This window comes from Rhopilema esculentum, chromosome 13, assembly GCF_057945365.1.
Source record: "Rhopilema esculentum isolate cy_ngs chromosome 13, ASM5794536v1, whole genome shotgun sequence".
NCBI lineage: Eukaryota > Metazoa > Cnidaria > Scyphozoa > Rhizostomeae > Rhizostomatidae > Rhopilema > Rhopilema esculentum.
The window spans coordinates 2,742,549-2,765,964 of NC_142827.1; the positions used below are offsets into that span (position 1 = coordinate 2,742,549).

The window sequence follows — 23,416 nt, forward strand, 5'->3', positions numbered from 1 at the left end:
TGTGCATGTGGGATCGAGGCTCCAGTTTGATTCATTCTCGCGGGAACTCAATTATGGCTGCAAAAGATGCGAAAGTACCAAGGTATAAATTCCAAATTCCAAGTGCAGAGGAGGTGGATCAACCTGCAGCAGGGTTAAAAAAGGGTTCTGTGTTTTCTTCACTTAAAAGACCGGCAAATTCTGAAGACAGCCAAGAAATCAGTGCAGCAAGAGGCGGAATTAAAGTTTCTTCTATTATAGAACCACACCAGTCAAATCCTACCGAGGCAAATACCAAGACTACAGACTTATCGCAAAAAATAAAGGAGAAAGATAGTTATTTAAGTAGCACGGAGATTGTTAAAAGAAAAAATAATGATGGAAAGATAGAAGTGACTGAACCAACTGCTGTTGATAAACGAAACGATGTGGCTGTTGAAAAGGAAGAAATGGCCGTCGAAAAGTTGGTTTCTTTACTTTTCAAAAGTTTGTTTTGAATTTCACTTTCATGTTCGAGTTCCTCTAAGTATATTTAGTAAAAGGATGAAAAAATAAACAGTTGCAAGTTTGGATAGATTGTATACTGAGTGGCTGAGATTAAGAAGACCAATTTTGTCTTAAGTGATGGTCCCAATATTTTAGTTTGTTTAGTAATATGCTTTAGTTCTGAAAGAAAGATTCTTTTTCAAGGGATAGGTCCAAACAGACACCATCCTTCAAATCCAGCAGTAATTCAATCATTGTGAGTGCCCGTCAGGTAGGTTTAGTGATATTGTATTTATAAATGGACAGAGCTTGAACACTTGCATGTGCTCACAGCTATGGTGGATTTCCTGGCAGCCTGTTGTCCCACAGTAATAATTTTGCAGGTCACAGCCAGTGGCCTAGATAGAAAAATGCACTAGAGGGGTGAGAAATTTTGTTGTATTTTACGACAATAGTCTGAGCATAGTATTTTTTCATAAATTTTAACGTAATTTAACAACGTCAGAACTGATTTAAAACAAAAGATAAACCCTTAACATTTATCCATAGTGGTGTGTCATAAATCACACCATTTGAAGCTTTTTCTGGACTTCCCTACGAATACATTTTTAAGCACCATACATAATTAAAGGAGATTGCCAATATGATTCAGAACAACAAAAGAAATAGTTAAATGCATATCTCTCATTAAATCATATTCATATTTCCTGATTATCTCCACATGTTTGTTTAGAATATAATAAGTTTATGTTTACATAATCACGTACCGTGTGTAGAAAAGAACCACTTTAGTTGTTCTTTTTGATTTGTAGATTTTCTCATCTAATTTTGGTATTGACTGATTTCTAATTATTATTGTAGCGTGGAAACCCAGTCTTAAAACATATCCGGAATGTTGCATGGGAGTTTGGTGAAATTGTTCCAGATTATGTTTTAGGGCAAAAAGCATGTGCCCTTTTTCTGAGGTAGGCTTCATCTAGTTTGTGAATGAAGGAAAGGTCACTGTAGCAGGCTGCTCAACTCTTCCCATTTATCTAAACTTAATTGTTAGTCCTTTATAACAGATAAATGGAGGGTTGAATGATCTAGAGATTGATAAGCCTAAATACACAGGAGGCATAAGATTAGCCCTGTTTATGTCAGATAAAATATTTAGCACTTTATTTTGCTTAAATATTGGCTAAAAATTGATAAATGTTAATGTAAAGTTGCTGGTTATATCATTAGCCATGTCATGTTGAATTTCTGTCAGAATTGTAGAAAATTTCTTCCTAAAGAACTCAGTTCTGAGTTCTTTTCTTTCTTACAAATAGTCCCTCTTTATTCAAAGACATCAAATTTTTCAAGCTTAAAAAACAACCAAGGAGTGTCTCTTTAATTTGCTTTTGATGAGATGTTAAAACAATGTATGTACATGCTTTCTTGTTTTCTATTCTTCCAAGCAATTTTTTACAGTTATTGGGAAGTTTTACTCGTGTTTTCTCTCATTTAGTCTACGGTACCATAATTTCAATCCTGAATACATTCATGACAGACTTAAACATCTTGGGAATTCTTTTGAACTTAGAATTCTTCTTGTTCTTGTTGATGTGGTAAGATATAATTTATATATACTTAGCATAGTGTTTATTAATTTTTGTATTAATTTTTTTGAAATTTATAAGCTATTTCTATTTACCAATTTGTTTCAAATTTGCTAATTTTTTCATTAACAATTTTTCTTGCAAATTTTAAAGGATGCTTTTAGTCATAGATAATAATTGATTTTTGTTAAAATGTCTAGCTTATAATTTATACAATTGACTAACTAATTTCATTGATAAGCATGTGTTAACTTAATGAATGAGAATTTTTTTTCACAAATTAATTACTCTGTTTTTGAATAAATTACCTGGCTGATTAGATTATTTTTTCTTTTCAGAAAGACCCACACTCTTCACTGAAAGAACTTTCAAAAATCTGTATACTTGCCAATTGTACCCTGATTTTATCTTGGAGGTGGGAAACATTTTAGTGAATATTTTTATTTTGTTTTTAAGTGGCCATGACATCAGTATAAATTCTGTCTTCTTTGTTAGTTGGTTGCTAATTATTACTTGAAACATCTTTCTCCTTTCAAGTGATTTTTTTTGGTTTATTTTCAAGTAATGAAGAAGCTGGCAGATACCTTGAGACATACAAAGTGTTTGAGAACAAACCAGCAGATGTTTTACAAGAACGGGTAGATGGTGATTATCAGTCAAAGGTATTGTAGTTTGTATATATTTTACAATGCCAAAAGCGTCTCAATAGTTTTTAAGGTTAAAAGTTATTAAATGTCAGCTTTTCAATATATTCTAAACTTCATGATGCTAGTGACACTTGCAACATTAGAAGAAAGTCATGATGCTCAAATGTTTTTACAACACCATTTCTTCTCCCCGTCCGATTGTTTCCTGTGTTACTTTGCAATCGTAGATGGGTATTCAGTGTACGCAGGTTTGTATTTAGGTAGGTTTTTATCATCGAAACTTATATAAGGTAGGTTTCTAGTAACCTTGTGAAAAATGCTTTAAAATCTTTTTGTTTCTTTGTAGATGATTGACTGTTTAACTTCAGTGAAGTCAGTCAATAAAACTGATGCAGTGACACTGATGGCAAACTTTGGGGTAATTCATGACATATATTATCAAACAATTACTAAACATCTATAACTTTTCCATAAGTATACTTTATTTTCAGCCAACACTTGATTTGCTTGATAGTTTAAGCTATGAAACAAAAACACATGGAATAATTTGTCTGTTTTATTCAAAGCCAATTTGCCCTTGTGTTTTGGCCTGCCTGGCCTCAAGTTTAGTGCTAGGCCCACCCAGTGAAGTTAGCCCTTTAGTATAACCAGTATGTTGCACTTAATTCAATAAAAGCTAGAAAGGACTTTACTCAGTTAAACTTCTAATTTGACAGTATTGTCAGTGGCTTAGATAAAGGGGGTTCAGAGGGGGTTTAGAGGGGGCAAAAGAACCCCCTGTAAAGCTATGTGGAAAATCTAACATGGTTATCAAAGTGTTAAGCCTTTTGAGTGGAAAGATTTAAAGCTGAAAAAATATAAGAATATCTGAATATATCAAAATATATCTTCTATTTCAATTATGTAATATCGTTATGTTATGTTCAAATTCGTGAAAAAATGTAAATGATTATTAGATTTTTGTCAGAACAGTTATCTGGTGATCGCATTAAGCGTGAAACTCAGAGTAGCAACTTAGATCCTTCCTGTTCTATACACCAAGTATACAACTCTGCCTATAATAGTAATTGTAATGACAGACCGGTTAACAGTCATTTTCATTAAAATAATTTATATGTAGATTTAATTAAAAACTTTTCGGTATATATCCCAGCTACTCTGATTGTTGTAGGCTCCTGTTTTATCATAGACACTAAAAAGCAGAACTTCTTTAAGTGTGTAAATGTAAACACTATGGTTAGAAGAGAAGCGATATTAAGAAGTAGAAGTTATAATGTTTGAGAATGGTATTTCTTTTCATTCTAGTCGTTACAGGGTATTGTTAACGCATCTAAAGAAGAAATATCCCTATGCCCGGGTTTTGGACCACAAAAGGTAAGCCAATGATCATTTCCCCATCTGCATATTTTATCATTACTTTGTTGTGCAGAACATGTTCTATACACAAAATTGTGCACAGGTTTGCCTTTATTTCATTGAGCATTGTAAGCAGACTGATTCGCCCCTTCCAATCCGTATTAGTGCAGTATTTCTAGACTTATTTGCTTTTCACACTTTTATATGTAGTATCTCTACCTATCAGAATCAATCTGCTGCTTTAATGGGAAAGAAGGATAGGCTCTTCATGTTTGCTTACAATTTCTTGTTTGCTTAAAATTACGTGTTTGCTTAAAATTAAAATTAAAAAGTTCCTTATAAAATTAATAAAACGTGTATATGTAGAGACGTAAGATATAAGAAGAGAGTTAAGAAGCAGTTAAAAAAACGTTAAAATGAACCAAGCCAAACAGTGGCGGAAATTATGGGAATTTGGGGGGGGGGGCTCGGGCTTATTTCGTCGGAAAATTCGGGCTTCTGTCGGATAATTGACAACCGTTTAACGTGTCGAAATTACTCCAAGAAATCGTTCTGAAAAGGAATTTTAAGCTAATCTAAGGGGCGTAATTGCCAAATTTTCTGCTCGCTTCGCTCGCAGGTGATCTGGGATTTCCTTTTTTGCCCCATAACCTCTCTCTATAACCTCTCTATAACCTGTGCCTTTTGCAAAATTTGAACATAGCATAGCTGATAAAATATTAGCCGGTACTAAATAATCAAACAAACAATATATGACCAAAATCAAAACTGCTTGTAAATTGTATACTTAATTTCAATTCCATAAAGATTAGCCGAAATTTCCATTGGATTCTTCCGAATAAAAGTTATTTTAAACGTATTTCCTACTGACGAAAACAAGATAAAATGCCTAAAATGAACCTACGACTTATCAAAAGTGTAATCGGTCGACCTCTTGTATCATCAATTGTCTTAGATGAGATATCGATCTTGATATTAAAAAGCACAAAATGGATTGTTTTTTTTGCTACTTAATTATGGTGTGGTCAGGAAAGATTTCTAAAGGGTCCCGTCAAAAATCACCTATTTTTATCAAATGTGCAGTTTCTTTAAAAATAGACATGATCCAAGATGTTATCTTTTCGGAAAATTGTAGGCCTGCCCCCCCCCCCCCAATGAAGGCCTGAATTTCCGCCACTGAAGCCAATGACCACATCTCAGCCAGTTTAGAACAAATGAAACTGATTTCGCACATGGACTGAATTTCAGAATCCAAAATAATTTATTTAATGACGTTATCTCCTTAAATGTAACTAAAGTAATATGAATTCTACAGTATATAATCGGAGTTATTATCATTACCGTATGTGACGGCTAATTTCTGCCCTAGTACGTTTATTAAAAGCAATTTTTCTTTGTTTTCAGGCCGAAAGATTGAACAAAGTTTTCCACGAGCCGTTCATCAAGAGTAATAACAGACTGAAGAAAACGGGAAAAGCCACTGAAAAAGGTTTTGAATTATCTCTAATTCTTTTGGTGGTGCATAAAGCAAGCCGTTCATAAATCACTACCGTAAATCTTTGAATTGCCCCCCTTCGAAAAAGCCCCTCCCCCTCGAATAAACCCCCACCCTAGAACTACACATTGTCAATAAGCCCCCCCTCGAATAAGCCCCCACTGCTGCTGTAAATTCTCGAAATGACCCCTTCATTTGATGATTTTTGCCATCTGAAGTTGCCTATGGCGTTTTATTGAATTACCACAAGAAATTCATACTTTTGGTAGTAATTTATTAAATGCTCATAGAGGAATTCCTACTATAATAAAGGAGGTCTTTTAGTAATGTCTTCTTAATGTGTACAATAATTTTATTTAAGCCCCCCTTCGTATAAGCTCTCCCTCGAATAAGCCCCCATCCAAAGATATCAAAAATAAATAAGCCCCCCAGGGGGCTAATTCGAGGATTTACGGTACTTGAGCTCGTACTCACTTGAGGTTTTCTCTGTGCAACTAATGCATTTGAGAATAAACTAACAATGTTGGTGGCAGCCTTTGATTTTCGATTTCACCATCGCCGATCCGGGTTGTAGCAAGCGAGGGGGTGTAGGGGGTGAGTCGACGCAAATTCTCCATGGGTTTGTCGGTAAATCTTCAGATGGAATAAAGTATCCTTGGTTTGTCGGTAAATTAATCTATCAGTTGGTGAAATAGCATCTAAACTTCTCTTCATCTATTTCTTCATCGGTAAATTTGCTACTCTTACCTTCCACCAGAGATAATGCCTCCACCCCCTCCCCCCGTAGTCTTGAAGGTCATGCTCATGCTACGCCATTGACTGTACGGTTGGCTACTGTTACTTTACTTCACTGTTTCCATTTCTGTAGGTTGAAGGATGGGCGCTTATTCAAGGATGGGTGCTTATTCGAGGGGGCCGCTCATTCAATAACTTCACCTCTAGGGTGGGCGCTTATTCGAGGGTGGCTCTTATTTGAGGGGGGCGCTTGTTCGAGGCATTACGGTACTTTACCCCCAAAAAGGTCGATTTCCTTTCATGGTTGAATCATAGTTACTTTTCTTGTCTTAAGATAAGGTCCTCCCAGTGAACTAGTTAAATCCTCAGTATCTGATTTCTCAAGTATTACTTCATTTGCGTGCGCGCTGCTATGGAGTTCGTGTTTCATAAAAGTTGAACTAGATTGGCAAAGATGTTTGGCGACCGTCAAGCATTTTTTATGACATGATCACGTGTTTGATCAATGTTGCCTATCTTGGCATAATTTACATTGAGAGGGACTTAATTCCATGCATAATTTATCTAAGGTTTGTTGAAGTTCTATGATTTAATTAAATAACTTAATTTCTTTGCCTGTTTGAAATCAACAAGCCAACTTCTGACCTCCTACCCATTCCCTCCTTGAAAATGAGGATTTTGTGGCTTTTTTACTTCTAGTCTTTTTTCTATACTTAAATTGAGATCCTTGATGAAAATGTTTTTATCAGCAGAAAAAACCAGTGAGTGACACTGAAGATAAAGAAACTCCTGCAGATGTCAGTTTAGTCTTCCTGATATGATAGGATGTACTGCGAAACCCAATATTCTGTCGGAATTGACGTTCAACTTGAGAGTGTATGCCTGGCCTATTTCCATAGAAGGATCATTACGGAGCGAAAGAACGGATTCAAGAAAAAACAATCAATGTTTTAGCATCGATTACGGTGGAGCTTCGTTAACGGAAATTTCATAGGCCCTATTTTCAGGATCAACAAATACTATGTTCAGAGCATGGAGTTTTACAAGAGAGATTTTTGGCTGGCAGAATTAACTGAAGCAGAAGTCCAATGCAAGCTTGGCTGGAGTTGACGTCTCCTAAAAGCTCTCCATTTCTGTAAATATCACATCGAAACTAGGACCTTAATTGAATATATTGTAAAAAGAGTATAGAAACATTCAAATGTCTCATTTTTACGCAAGAAGTGGTATGAATTCATGCATCGATGTATAATTGTTTATAATTTTTAGAAGTTAGAAGTAAAGAACAGAAGTTGTGAGTATTTTTAGAATGGCGTCATTCATGCTTCAAAGAAATTATGAGAAAGTTGAAGTTATTTGAAATTGAATCAGCAGAAGCTTTAATTTTCACATTAAGATGGTTTGAATTCTAGGATGACGGGATTACGGTTTGAAAAATTATGTAAAATCCGTATTGATTAGGTTTTATGTGAAGGATCGAATTAAATGGATCGGAATATGGAACGTTCGATCGAAGGAGGTCTCTTGATAAGTAGGGTTGTACAGAGCAGGGCTGCGAGAGGAGAGGAGAGGAGAGGTATGGGCCTTTTTTTCGTCCCGGAACAAGGAAAGACTGCATCTTTTAATCTGTATGGCTAAATGCAAAGGCCAGCTTTCATTTTGCCTGGGCCTATGAATATTTTTGTGTTATTACTGAACATAAGCACTTCCAAAAACTAAAAAGACGTACTTCTGTGACTGTTAAGAAAATAATACACATTGGATTTTTGTCCCTTGGATTTTTATTTTGCCAAAACCTGATGAGATGCAAAATAGAAGGGGTCGATGAGAAAGGATCGTGGGTATTAATTCGAGTGATTTGAAAAGCAGTCTCAAAACTGAAAAAAGAACACTAGCAGCGTTGATGATGATTAAATTGGTGCATTCCTGATCGTTTAGTTTTGAAAACCGATGGAATAGAGGTAAACATGAAACCCAAACCAGATACAATTAAAAGCAGGATCGGGTGGGAACTAAATTCAAAACGGTGTGACCTTATTTGAAAGAGGTTTTTGTAAACAAAGAACACTAGCGATGGCAATATGACGTCATAAATGCCTTCGAAACTTATCTCTGAGGAAATGTTAGAAAACACACAAATTTCGCAACATTATTTAGGACAGAAAAGGCAGGTAGAGGTTCTAAGGTTTCTTCTTGACAGTCAGACAGGTGAATGACAACTGTATAAAGAGAATTGAAGTTTGTCAATAGTTAATGAAGATGATATTGGTCAAAGCTGTATTGAGAAGTCATTATCAATCAAGTATCTGGTGTTTTTCTGTCAACGGAAGCGCTCATATTGCGAATCATGACGGTGTATCTTGGCATGCAGTGCAGTGCATCAGAATTTAGCACGTTTTCTCGGCAACAGTAACACCAGTCTGGCTGCTCGCTAGGAATGTAGTTTAACTCAGAAGAAAAACAAGCTACGTTTAAGTGCCTGGGCTATGTTTGGAATTTGAGACTTGGAGGCAAAAGTGTGATGATCGAATTTATATGTATACAAATATATTTGCCTAAGGACCTAGGCCAATTGTCGTACGCAATTTGAGAACTGTAGCAATTGTCAATTTTCGGCCTACCGCAAATTAAAGTCATAGCATATGGATAAAAGATCACTACGAAACAAAGAGGAGTAGCTTGTCAGGTTGTGATAAACTGGAAGTGCTCCAGATGATAAAATATCATGCGAGGAAATTTTCAGTACGTCTGCATGTTTCTGGTCAGGGATGAAAATCATGAACTTAAAGTTCCTTTGAAGCGATTGTCGCTCCGTTTGGAGCTCTCGAACGCCGTTTGAACAGTACTTTACACGATCACTTTGGCTTGATTTCCAGACATGTCTGCTTCGGGGAATCGCGCCAAACCACCAAATAGGCAATTTCATCCCAAGACGATGGCTGGGCCTAACGTCAGGGTTCTCAGACTAAATCTTCTCGGTCTTTGGGCAAAGGTAAGGACTTATGACTCCTTATTGACAACAGTTATATTATAAATGTTCATTTAGAGTTCTTACCACCCAGGAATTTTTTCCACAATCTAGCAAGACCTTGCGGAGGAAACACGCAGTGGCATGAGTTCCCTGCTTCCTGGTGCACAAAAGCACAGGCGCAGCGGGGCGATCGTCTTTCCCTCGCTCAGCTTGGTGATTGAGATTTTCTTTTCTTATTTTATTGTTTCTACGTTTAAATACCTCTTCTTATTTTCAGATCCTGATTTTATATTAATTAACCGCCCTCTTTTTTATAAGAACCAGTAAATTGAATTTCTGGCTGGCTGTTTTTAATTTTGTAGAAAACCTGAGACTAGATTGTTCTTAATTTGTTTTCAAATTATTAGGGTGTAATGAAAGAAATTGCTAATTTTTGCCTACTATTTGCCGACAAGTTTGAAAATTCACCAAAATGCCACCCAAATTTTTAAGAATTGAGCTGAGACATCCTACGTTCAAAATTAAATTTTACAGTAGCTCAGCCTCAGCTTGTTCTTAATTTGTTCTGAACTTTTGACCAATTTTGATAGCGCTCGAGTTCTTTTAAAAGTATTTTTATAAGAAACAAGAGTGTATCCCGGGCTGGAAAACTTGCATAAGCTCGCAGCTAGACTTCTTGTGCTCGCACCTCGCACCTCTAGTGACCCAAAATATCAAAAAATTCATAACCATATTATAGTGATGTTGCTCGCAGCTCGAATTCTTCCGCTCGCAGGTCTCAGCTCGCAACTGATAATGTGCCGTTGGTCGCATTGACGCGTCTGCAAAATCATACATGTTTTCCAACCTGGAGTGTATCGATGAAGAGTAGCTTGCCAACAGTTTGCTAGTTTTGACCCAAACAGTGGCATATTCGTCGTCTTTTGCAACAATTTGGTACAGCCCTTCAATGCCATTTGAATCGCGGTGTTCGCTTATCGGCTTTTAGTATTCCAAGTTTCGATATGTCTGAAATTGAAAGATATTTGGAGGTAATTTCGATTTGCCATCGATCGAAACATTTCGATATTTTTTCTTTCACATCACAGTCTACAGTTACGCTCGAAAGACGCCTAAACTTTACAATAAACCACTGAGACAGGGCCTAGGTATTAACCCCCTTTCTGCCCCCCTCCCCACTTTAGAATCGGTGACGCGGGTCCTGCACTGGGAAGAGTGTATTAAGGATAAAAATGTTTCTTTTCAAGCACGTCCCGTATTCTAATTCCTCCAGGTTCGAAGATTTCATCTTGGAAGTGATGGCATCTAACCTTTTGTATGACCCCCATCAATAACTTTTAGGTGATTAAGGGGTACCAAATGGTGACCATATTGATATACTAATAAATATTCTACTTAGAGCCGAGCACTGAAGTACCTAAAGCAGAGATTAGTGTGCGAGACCAGGCAACACGCTGTCATTGGGCTAGCAGAGGTTATAGCCCCTCCACTTTCTTACGATAATAGGTTAGAAAGCTTTTTTGAAAGCTTACTCTAACTATACTTTATCGCAACATTGGATAGTATACTCTTAAGAAGTAGCAGTTGTTCTTGACTGGGAACCCTTTTGTTCATTTTCTAGGTGTTTTTCTTGATGTTTCATTATCCCCAAGCTAATTTTTTCTGTTTTTATAGCTATTGAAAACTTCTCTGAATTAAATGTTCAGTACAAATCAGCAAGTATTATCTAAAAGGGTTGTTTTCCGGCGTTCTAGAGGGCGTGGCCTAAAATTTCTTCGATCATACCCTTTTCAGCCCTCCCACATTTAGACTGGTGCGCGGTCCCTGTGCGAGACATCAATCAAAAATGCTGTGTGCTTGTCTGCTTTTGTTGTCTTGCAGGGTGGATGGGAATCGACAGGGTGCAGAATAGCCTATAGGAATGCACAAGAACTTCACGAAGGGCCACTAATCTCACTAAAACCAAATAGTCCGTTATCCAAAACTGTTTTAGGAATCCTTTTATAATCCAAATCAAATCAGAAAAGCGTCGATAATCTGGATCATCCGCAGAAAATTCCAAATAATCCAAAATCGAAAGAATTTTAAACGGGGCCTATCTATCGAGTTTCGTAGGAGATTAACTAGGCCTCATAGCCCCAAGGCTTACAATGTGGTGTTAGCTGAGTGGAGTAACAAGGAAACTTCGTATATGCATTTTGATACATTTAGCACAGTGTCATATCTTATATTTAGAGATGTGCTGTCCAAGAGACCCCAAAGCTATCCAAGTTAAGTTTCCTTCAGCCAAATCGAAATAGGAGCCAAGAATCGATCTTAAATGTCAGAAAGAAACCCTTTTGCTGGTATGTGTGCGGTATGCTACAGAGGATAACAAGTTGTTTTCAAGAATAGCATTGCGTTAATCGGGTGCAACCTTTTTGACGTAGGATCACTGCCCTTGAGAATGCTTGAAAGATCCAAACCACCACAATAGGATGTAAGAACAAAGCAAATACCATTGTTGACATATCGAGGATATGATTAAATTGCGGCCTACTTGCCCTTCCTCAGAGAAACCAACCCTGTTGAATAGAGGAGGCAAAGAATGCAGAAACACGCATGCGCCTTTCCATCTCTCTATTTCACGGGTCTACGTTTGTATCTGTCACAAGTCATGGTTTTCGGGGCGTTCTCAGTATAAATTGTTTTGCTGGAGAACAGCCGTCACAAGAGAAAGTGTCTTTAGAATTTATTATTAATAAGGATTATTGTTCTGCTCCAGAGTGTTAAAAAGTTATGGCCTTGGGGACAGGAATTTTTACGTAGATCAAGGAACAATGCATTTTTGAAAGCCAGAGCTATTTAAGAAGGATTAGAAGGAGTTTTGATCATTTGTGCAAAAACAGAACTTATTTAAGTTCAAAATCCTTCTCATTTCCCTTAAGCCGGCTGTGCGCAACGAGTTTTGCCTGTCAACTTTCACAATTAAGAAATTTAGTCGTGTTTTCAGTTATTGTTTATTTTACAAACTTGAAGAAATAGATTATTCTAATAGAATGCAAATGCTTTCAGAATGTGACAGCTATTTTGGGGCAAATTGAAACGAAATGACGACTGTCTCAAGTTCACAAAGCACAAATAAATTGCATACTTCTGAAGATATAAATTCTAGTTTTCAATGGGATTTTAGTCCTCCTTCAAAAGCATGACATTTGACATGAAACTTTAAAACCTCCTCCAGACACCTTCATTTCGTGAGGCGGCGACAATATAGAGTTGCAAGACAGGTACTACTAAGGCCAACCATTGCATCTAAGTGAGAACATCTCGTTTATCTTTGAGAAGCGATAAATGTAGAAGACACATGTGGCAAAGATAGTGGGATGCATAAGCATCAGTGACGTTTATTTCTCTTGGCCTTATTATATCGTAGCCATAACGCCGTTTTATGCTGGTAGGTTGCAAGACAACTTTAGGAAAGATCATGACTCAGTGACTGAGAAAATGAGGAATCGTCACATAATGCTGTTATTTGGAAGGCGATAATTGGACTCCAGCTTGGAGTGAACATTATTCTATAGTAAGATGTCTGAGCGTGGCTCGTGCAAAGTTTTTGCTCCGAATATATTTAATCCAACCAAATGTCAAAACTGCTACAAGCCGAAAGAGGGCCACCCCTCTGGGCCCCCGCAACAATCCAGCGGGAAAATAAAGAGAGGAATATCGTTTCCAGCTAATCGAGACCAAGTAAGCCATTAGCTGTTCTGTGCATTTATATAAACTTTGATTATGGTATTTGTAGCTCTGGAAATTACCACGCCAAAAGTTCACCATACAATCCGGAGTCGGATTGTTAGGCCACTTTTAAGGATGTTATGTAAAACGGTTTGAAGTGTCCCAGTACAAAAGTTTGATCTTGTGAGCCGATTACAAATTGAAAAACAAAAGTCATGCTGAGCAATTATAGCACTATTTATACCATAGGATGCTGCATGCAACGGTTTTTTCGTTGGATTGTTGTTATTAACGGTAAACAGCTGTCCGTGCAAAACTCGAAGATCTCCTTCCTTTGATTTCCCATCTTTAGTATTCAGATTTCTAGCTTCGTAGATTTACTTCCGTCATGAAGAATATGGCCAAATGATCAAGCTGACTGAGCGCAGCTAGATACTGGGCGATTTATTTTTAAAAACACTGACTGCCTTTTTGAGACTGATGTTGCCCTAATTTAAATTGGAAGACAGCAACCGATGAAAAAAACTCAACCAGTTGCCAAATCAATTACGTTACAAAGCACAATAACTCCATTCTGCCTAAAAGTCTTAAATGCAGCTCTTAACGAGTTATGAGTAGTCTAATAAGGTATCAAGCTGGTGTGAAAATTAGTTTTTCAGCCAGTTGTCTGGTGGCTGTTTATTTGTATAGTTTATTTGTTTGTTTACTGGCATACTTCATTTTAGACTGAAGGTGTAAACAACTGTTTAGGTAAACGAAAAGACAAAAGGCAGAATGTTTTCCCAACCACTTTATTGTTTTTAGAATATTAAGGACCTTGCCAGCATATGCATATGTGCTATAAGGACTGCAGCCCCCCTAATCTGGCAAAGTTGATCACATTTCAGGCTCCATTTAGGCAGTTCCAAGCCCTCCTAAATGTTTAGCATCTGCTACACCTATAGTTCCAAGATATTGTTAAAATTCTTTAAAAATGGGAGTTCTGGAAAAGCACTCCCAGTTCCTTCAACCTTGAAATATACTGTTTAATATGTGTTAAATGTGCTTAAAAGATGTTCAATGAACTTTTGTAATAATACATTTTGGATTATGTATGATTGTGAAATGATGGTGTAGGGGCTTATTATGTTACTTTGAATAAAAATGATCTAGAGAATCATGTTCATTCTGTTTCACAGAAATTTGGAAAGAGTGATCCATCTGATTCAAATTGGTATTTCATTGTTTCTGGGAACAATTCTCAAAGCAGATATTTAGAATATGATCATTACTGCTTCTGTAATTACTGCTGGTGTCGCTATAATTTATGTCAATTTACAGGAATATGAATTAAAATGATGGTTTACATGTCTATCTTATATAATGATCAATGTCATACAGGCAGATCTTTTCCTGCTTTGGCGCTCAATAAAGCTTTATGCTTAATGCAGCCATTGGGCAACTGTTTATGAAGAGAAATCTGATGTTTGTAAAGAAAGGCTTTAAGCTGTAATTTCCATTGTAAGAGTCCAAGAGTCTATCTAACAACTAAGGAAATTTAGTTATTGAGTTTAGTAAATTAGAAATTTAGTTTTAAAAATGAAATGAACTGAAGTGAACTGAACTGAACTGAACTATTGTCAAAGATTGATTGCACCCCATTTTCTATAAATTTTATATTTCTATCAGTAAATTATGTAATGCATACTTTCAAAATCATTTTGTAATATTGCTTTTTTTGTAATATTATTAGAATATTAAGTAAATTTTTTGTTTTAAAAATTTTTCCTGCTGCATCTATTTTTGCCAGTTATGAGGTTTTAACCTTTTTATATCAGTTCATCAAAATCAACAAAAATTATAAAGTAATGTTATAAAATTTTGTTTCCTTTTTGTCCAAATTTCAAATATCAAATTTCAAGCTTAAAAATATGCATCCTTTGATTGAAGGCACTTCATTTTGTGTAAAAGAGAGAATCTGCAAAAACAAGAGCAAACAATTAGTAACTTTTTATATCCATAGCAAAATGAGCAGAGCCTCCTAAGCCAATACCTCACATCAAAGAAAGATCCTATTTTACTTATTTTACAAAATTCATTGAGAACAGGAAAATGGGCTTTAGGCCACTGGATGTTATAATTATTAATTATGTATGTATAGTGTGTTAGACAGCTTGTGGTCTGAAGACTAATGCAACTTTGTTGTTCAGTCTCTGTCTGGACACCATCATTATAAAGTTCTGGTCATATAAATTTGTATAATCTAAAGGATTAATTGTTATTTGATTTTAGTTTTCACTCTAAGAATTGACATAAACTGTTTCATATTGTCATAGAGTTACAATATCATCAATAGAAATTCTTTGTTAGTTCATTTACACTGCTAAGCAAAGTTACTAGTTGAACATTTGTTTTTGTCTACAAATTGTCTGCACTTGCATTTATGTCAAATTATTTCTTGAGTCAAACGAGTATAGTTCAGAAACACATAGAGCAATTCTTGGCACATCAGTAATATTTGTTTTTGTTTTTCTCCTGCAGAATACAACCACCATCAAGACTGTACTCAAAGAGGGTTCCTTATCTGTTGGAACATTGAATCCTGGCGGAAACACAGTTCAGGTATAATTCTTTGAAGTAAAAAGTTTAACCAGCAAATAATCAGATTGACCTGGGCTTTCTTTTAGTGTGGTGCTGCATACCAAGGAAGGTCCTCTTCAAGAAATTCCACAAACTATAATCAGATTGGTTGTAGCGACATAATGTTCTGATGAATGCTACTATTCCTTTTTTAAATTTTATAAAATAGGGAATTCCAGAATCAAACAGAGACTGAAACTCTTACAATTTTTTTTATACAACAAGTCATTAAAGTAAAGTTATCAACTGTTTATCTGTGCAACAGTTTGAGTGGGCATTTGATAGACTGAAACAAATACACTCAGTTATAGTAAAATATATAACATAACACAAATTTATACTCCTAGGCTTCCATTCCCAAAACTACTTGAGCTGGGGGAGGCTGTAGCATTTAGGATAATTGTGAAAACTAAGATAAAATATTACTAATTTCTCTAGAGCCCCCTCACCTCAAATTGCCTTGCAAATGTTTACTGAAATAACTTGTTCGGAAAAAGAATCTGACAATTCAACCAATCTTGCATTTTTCAAGTAATGTTACAGAGCTCAAAAAGCACCACAATGACTTGATGAGAATTGTGATTTTTGCAATTATGTCAAAAAATTTTATCATTAATTAGGGGCTACTAAAGCAATGGCTTAACAGAAAAAAGGAACAGAAAATGAGAGACAACAGAGCTTGCACTTATTTAAAACAAATATATAATTGACTTTGCAAGCAACTTTACCAGCATAAGATAACTAGGATCAACATACACTAAAACTTTGCAACTACAGTATCAATTTTGAAGTTGTGGCTCATGAAAGAAACCCAGGATTGATCCTTGACATTTCTAAATACTACAATGTATTCTTCATTCCTTATCAAATTGATTTTTCGCATCGGGTCATAAATCTGTCAATGAAAAGCATAAGTTGTTTTGAGAGATTACAAAATAAGGCAAGTTTCTGCATAGCTAGTCAGTTATACAGGTAGAGTTACTAAGCTCAAAGCACCACTTGAGCTTTAGCCCCACCCCCTTATATTTTCCAAAATGTACTTAAAGCCATCCAAAGATTGCCTTGGTCTTCTAGCATGTTTACCCCCCACAGAACGTTTAAGCCTCCTCAATCTGTAATATACTCCACAGCCTCATACAACTTATGACTCTAACAATGGCTGAGTGGTAGGACCCTTCCCTTTGGGTGAAATGATATAAGTCTAAAACTACAGGGCCTTGGCTATCTCACCTACTTTCACCTTCTCAGCAACAATGATCTGAAATTTTGAGCAATTTGCTTTAAGATTTTTAATGGGAGTCGCTGTATGCTTATTCAAGAATTCACTAGGTTTTCCAAGCCAGATGCTATGCAACTAACTACGACCCTTTTATTTTTGGTAGAAATAATGTAAACGATACGGAGAGAAAGTGCGGGAGGCAAAGTTTTAGTAGCAGATTTACTTTGAGTAGCCTTTTGATGTCACAGGATAGTGCAATTGCGTGAAGCTTAAATAGCTTTGATAAAATCCGAACAGTTTGACTGTGACAGAACCTGCAGCCTTTCGAATCGTCTCCAGTGTCACGCTAGGCAAGCCATTCAAAAATTTCAAGAGGAGAAACAGATGTTTCAATGAAGGATTATATTTTGATATAGAATTTTAGCAATCGGTTGATTCATTTTGCCCAGTTAAGACGAATGCTGTCGCAATGTTAATAGAGCATTATACAAGTACAGTACAGTGAAATCACCTCATATTACGACTATTGTACTTTTGTAGGAGCAGGAAAGTGTTCTTAATAGCAGGAGTTGGCAGTGGCGGCGCCAAGGGGTGGTATGGGGGGTAATTACCCCCCACTTGTCTACATATGGTCTACATATTTCTTCTAAAAATGGATTAAAAAACGCTGGGTGGGGGTAGATCAAATTTCCTAAGGAAAATTAACTTCGTACAAATCATGGAAACGAGGCAAAAGGGGCGTGGTCCCACTGGCCGCGCCCATTACCCTCCCACTCTGTAATAGCTGGCGCCGCCACTGGGAGTTGGCAATACCGAGGGTACTTGATACACGGAGGTCCCATACTTCTCGTTGGTAATAGCGAGAAGCTCAAATTAAGCGGGGCTCCTAATAGCGGGATTTCACTGTATTTGAATTTTTTTTTGTTTTTGATCAATACGCGTGGCTGCATGTTAGGTAGGGTGTTTAGGCCTCGTTTTGACCAGGTTCTACTCCTTTTCATTATGACAAATATGGCCGTCTGATAATTGAAATAGCTAGCCTAAAGGTATATACATTCTTCTCTATCTTCATTTTATACAGTTTCATAAGTTGTTGGTCACTATGTTCTTTTATTTTACGTTAATACCTTAAAATCGTAGTACCAATGGTGTTGTTTAGGGCAGACCTAAAAACTGTGATTGGCAAGTATCGGGGGAAGCTGCAAGACCAATAACCAATAAAAAAGAGAATTAGCTCATCCCTTTTGGCTCATTGTCAAATCCCCGCATTTGTTTCTGATCCATGCAAGCTCGCCGATATCTTTTTCTTTATTTTGTGTTAAGATAGTGATTGTTAAATTGCCCGAACTAGAACATTTATCTTCGCAAAATCTTTTTTGTCAGTGGACTCATGGGCGTGTCATCGCCTTACCTTTATATTGGATTAGTCGACCACGCGAAGAAATTTCGTGGATGCGGTTTAGAAATCCTTTTCCAGGTAGAAAGAATTCCATTTTCTGCGAAAAGCGGTCAGCGTATGTCGAAAATTTGCCAGCATGTTTTGATCCCTTTCAGGTCGATAGGTCTCAGTCCGCCGCAAATCATCTCGTTCGGGCGAATCTCATATATATATATATATATATATATATATATATATATGCATTGTAGATTGACGCGCCCTCGGATTGTCCTGGAACTGAGTTGCAATTGCTTTGGCAGTTTTTCCAGTACTGCACAGTACGTTGTCTATGGGGCACAGGTTTTGCATAAATAGGGAATGGTTTGCATATATTAGCAACATTTAGCCTTACAACTCTGGTCCCTGGCTTAAGGAACACACGATTGCTGATAGTCTCTTAACGGGTGCTGAAGTATCAATTGCCGCTTTTATTTGTTCTATGTTCAGTTATGTGTTATTTGAAAAAAATTCTAGAAGCATTCTGAGAAGAATTCTAGTGTGTGAATTTCCCCATCAATTTGGATACTGAAGTATCAGTTCTTAAGAATATACACGTTAGATAATATTGGGCGGTGACAAGCTTAAGATAACTGCGAAATTTGTATTATGGAGATTTTGTCAGCCGAATTATGACCTCGAATATCTATCTGTCCCTTTAAGACCGGCTTAAGAAAGATTATTTTTTAACATGACCTGATTTGTTTCTATCGACATCTTGTGCAGTTTTTGCCAGCATCTGTAAGATTTTCATGTCGTTAATCGAAGATCAGCCATCTAACTGTGCCCAGCGTATGACGTAATCATGTTGCTGTCAATATAATCACATGCAAGTGTCTGGAAGACTTGACGATTGTTTTTAAATTTTGTGAATGAATTTAATAGTTTCTTAAGAGCAGAAAACAGTATTTTCAAAAACATTTTTACATACTTTTGATTCCCTTCAACTTATGAAACCCGAAGTAAACAATCAAGCAAGCGTTCTCCAGAAGAGAAAACATCCTCCCTTTTAATGTTTAATCGTTTTTTCATTTTATCAATGCTGATAATGATTTAGCGAAAATGATTCCTTAAAATGATTTAGCGAAAAAGTTCCTTATTCGTAGACCTCAAATCATCAAATTGTAGTACCCAAAGTTCCTGAATAGTTCCTTAGTTTTTTTTGACTACAAAAAAAAGCCTTAACACTTAATAGAGAGGGGGGCAACTACTCAATGATGCACTTGACACACGAATAGCAAACAATCTATGCGAGTATTGGCTGAAAATGAGTGGAACCAGCTTTTTAGTTCTTGATGCTTGCAGTTGTAAAATATTTTACAAAATCGAGAAGTTCCTTAGTGATTTCGTTTTTAGTAGTATAAGTTCTTTAAATATTTCGACCTTCTACATGTAGGTTCCTTATAAAGTGGTTCTTTATAAAAAAAGCGTGTAGTAAAAGATTCAAATTTGGTTGTAACGGGTCTTGTACAGAGTCCAGAAAAATGGTCAACCTTCCTCCAGGCAAGAAAATCTTACTATAAAACCTTCCTCGTCTTTAATTGGTTTTTGGGCGTGGTCAGGAAATAATTGGTACTCAACTAGTCTCTTTGTTCTCAACCATAGATATTTTTGAGACAGATCAATTAATAACAAAAGGGTGTTTAAAGAGGTTTATAGATTTTATTTTGATCTTTTTGAATTTCTCTCTGACTGTATTTTTAAAACCAAAAGGCAATAGGATTTTTTCAACTGCTTTAAGTTTTTACACTTTTGGTCACCTTCCCAACTTTTTCGAGATTCTACAACCTTCCTCCGGCCAGTGGCCGTGGGGCCGTGACGTTTTCCTGACCCTGGTCTTGTGTTGGTTTAAAGAATCATCTAGGAGTCCTCTGAAATTAAAATAAATTAGAAACAGTACAAGGCTAAAGTGTAGTACAGCATAAAAAGAAGCACTTCAAATTTGGAGGCCGGTTCGTTTACTAGGCAAAGAAAATATGACCACAAGCGATGGTAAGAATATAAACAGGTCAGGTCACCTAAGCTCATGTTGCAATCAGCTCAAATTTACTTTAAATTCGCAATATTTTTATGGTATTGGACACCTTGCATTCAAAGCGAAATTTGCAGAACTTCAGCTTCCATGTTAGGGGCGTCACTCCCCCTTGAGTATATCTGCAATTTGAATTTAAGTGGATTTAAGTTTTTAGTCCGTCTTGGGTAAATTATGCACCCACATCAATAACAGTTGGTTTTATGGCGGGTGAAGTCATATCTTCTGCTTTGCCAATTGTTCCTGATACAGAAAAGCAAACCCAACTGTATCAATATTTATGTTTACGCTAATGCCATAACATGGGAAAATAAGCAACAAGTGTTTTTGACACGAAATATTGAGCCAGCGGTTCATAGAGTGAATGGTATGGTGGATGTTGTACCAATTAAAGGACACTTTAACTTTGTGTCAAAAGGTGCTACTCGGAAATCCTATCTTTTCTAATGATATGCTTTCAGTTGGTTAGTTACCTGAAATCAGTGGATCTTGCACACAATCAAAGTTTGGGGTTCAGAAAGGTTTTGGAGAGGCCGGGTTGGATATTCAAGTTAAAAGATAAAGCTTTCCAACCTCCCCCATCACACCATTAACAAGCCAAATCATTGACAGGGGGCATGAACCCCTTCCCATAGTGTCGTATGTTTGTAGCGTATGGATGCATTGGCACTTATGAGCAATGTTGACTCTTAATTTTCCCACGTAGATATTTTTCAACATAATGATCGCACCAGCAGCTACAAAACCAGAAATCAAGCACGTATATGCCATTTTATGTATGCAGAGTGTAGTCATCTAGATTAGAGAATGGAAAACTAACTTGCCGTCGCCTACCCAAGCTTTTTTATCCCCGGTTGTAAACCCAGATGTCTCTTTATCATCTTCTTTCAATTCATATACTAGTTAAAGACTTTCAGTTGGTCTTTGGCTCTACCATTAAAGCAAACAGCTTTCTTTTGAATCCAAATTCAATTTGTCATTGTTTATTCAAACAAACCCAGATATTTAGGATCACAATTACAAATAAGTGTTATGCTAACAGTCTTATTATTATAAAAATACTTTGTATGTACATAAATAAAAAGAGAGATAGCAATGCTTCGTCGGCGCATGACTATATTAAACCTGTTCTTAATAGAAAGTCTACGGTTTTGTCTCTGAATAACATTTCTAATTAGATAAAGCTCATCATTTCCGGCAGTGCCCTACCATACCACACAAATTGGTCAAATTAGAGTTGCCGTCCTTTCTCTATGTATCCACCAGTGACCTATGAGTGTGGGAATCAACTTTGTTTGCGGTTAGGAAAGGATAAGATTTGTTGCTTCCCTCCTGATCAGTCGCTAGCGATTCCTCATATTTAAATAAGATTGACCTCGTAATAAAGTTAAAAAAAATTTTCTGGAAGATTACTCCTGAAAGTGTTGAATGGATTATTCTATTATTTATCGTTCAAAGACCTTGGAATAAAGTGCATCAAAGTCTTGCTTTGGTCTGATTTTCCTCGAATTTAAATGTTTAACCAAGTTTTGAAGAGATCAAAGATGTCTGAACACACGAGATGATTTATCTTATTTTAGTCCCTAAATACCGCCCTCTTGTTAAAATTATTGAATATATACACTTATGCCTGTTTTTATGTTTTAGTAGTCTTCTTAGGTTCTCTGGTTAATGTATTTTCTGTCCTTTTTTGCAGACATGGGTGAAAAGATGGTATGTGTTGTATTCGTCTGGTGAATTAGAAGAGTTTCCTATTGAAGATGGAGAGGTATTTTGATATTCCAAATAATTAGCATAATTTGCATATCAAAAATATTCTCTGCAAGTGTTCCTGATAAATTCATTAAACATACATCATGTTAAACAGTGGGCCATAAATCGCTTCAGGCTTATGAGTGTGTTACACCCAATTCTGGACCCAGTCCTCGTTGCCACTTCGGCTACGCTGAAACATCGCCTGTGCAATTTATGGTTCTGTGGACATGCGTCGTTGCATATTCCATGAGCTCGTCCTTCTGTTCTGTAGCAGGGGGTTTTATAAAGACATTGATTGCAGGATACAATAATCGTGATTATTAGACGGGTGTCTGCACACCTGTATTTGCCATTGTAAATCAATCTACTGGAATAAAGGAATAAAACACAGCGCTCATTTCAGACATTACTAATAATGTATTTTTTAGCATCAATCTAGTCACATTTTTGAAAACTTTGTAGCAAATCCAGCCTTTTTGCACTTGTTGCCAGTTCTTGAAAATATTCTATCAGTTGAAACGCATTCTGATATTGTTGCTGTTTTAAGTAACAACTGCCTCTTATGGAATTTAGGTTGATCACGTTCCAATTTCTGCTTTTAATGTTGACAGACCACGAGGCCACCCAGTTCCCTCTAATTATAAAATGTTTTTGTTACCTGAAATTAAAGTTTGTGTTTTGATCTTCGATGTTTGAAGTAGAGCTTTGAAAGGATTATTGGAAAACTGTCCTTTTGCCGCGCAGTTTTAGAATTTAAATGCTATTACTTGATTAGAGCGAAGTGCGTCAGAAATATGAAAAAGTACATCGAAATAAGCTCCCTGTAAATGGTTTAATATAAGCTGAAAAGATTTATTGATAAAATCATGGTCAAAAACGAATTCTTGCTACCCTTAATCCCTTTCTGCCACTAACATCGGAATGTCTTATTTTCTTAGGTGATGCGAAACAAGTCCATCGGTGTCATCGTACTACAGGATTTCATTCGTATGCTTGATGGCCACAGTGAAATCGGCGAGGAGAATTCTGTTGGATTGAAGTCTCTTAAAGATGGGATTTACCTAAAAGCTGCGAACAAAGTCGATTTTGAAAACTGGTGGAAAGAGCTATCAACATTTGTACCCTCACCAATGAAGCGAGCCCAGAGTGAGTTAAGGCTGACTGCCATTTTGAATTTTTGTTTAGTTCTTAAAGGATTTGTCAGCCAGAGGCCAACTTATATATAGGGCCTTTTTGATTCAATCTCAGTGCTTATGTGAACTAAATGATTTGGCCTAGAAACGCCTTTATTGAAGAAATGACCCAGATAGAAACAGTTAGAGACAGCTAGACCCAGATAGAAAGGTATTTGACATGGGGAATTGACAATTAAAATGCATGAAATTTT

At 36.4% G+C, this 23,416-nt stretch overlaps 1 protein-coding gene across 3 annotated transcripts in view; it reads left to right on the top strand.

The window, feature by feature from the left end:
- Positions 1-8,090: 8,090 nt before the first annotated feature.
- Positions 8,091-23,416, top strand: part of LOC135692193 (uncharacterized) — a 38,030-nt gene continuing 22,704 nt past the window's right edge. Inside the window, exons 1-4 of one of the 3 annotated variants that reach the window (XM_065210263.2) lie at positions 8,091-9,273; positions 15,490-15,570; positions 21,971-22,042; positions 22,968-23,175. In XM_065210263.2, the coding sequence (XP_065066335.2) occupies positions 9,160-9,273; positions 15,490-15,570; positions 21,971-22,042; positions 22,968-23,175 (475 nt within the window). In that variant the 5' untranslated portion in view covers positions 8,091-9,159. Of the gene's footprint in view, positions 9,274-10,742; positions 12,982-15,489; positions 15,571-21,970; positions 22,043-22,967; positions 23,176-23,416 lie in introns of those variants that run through there. The other 2 variants (XM_065210261.2, XM_065210262.2) reach the window with 2 other exon arrangements.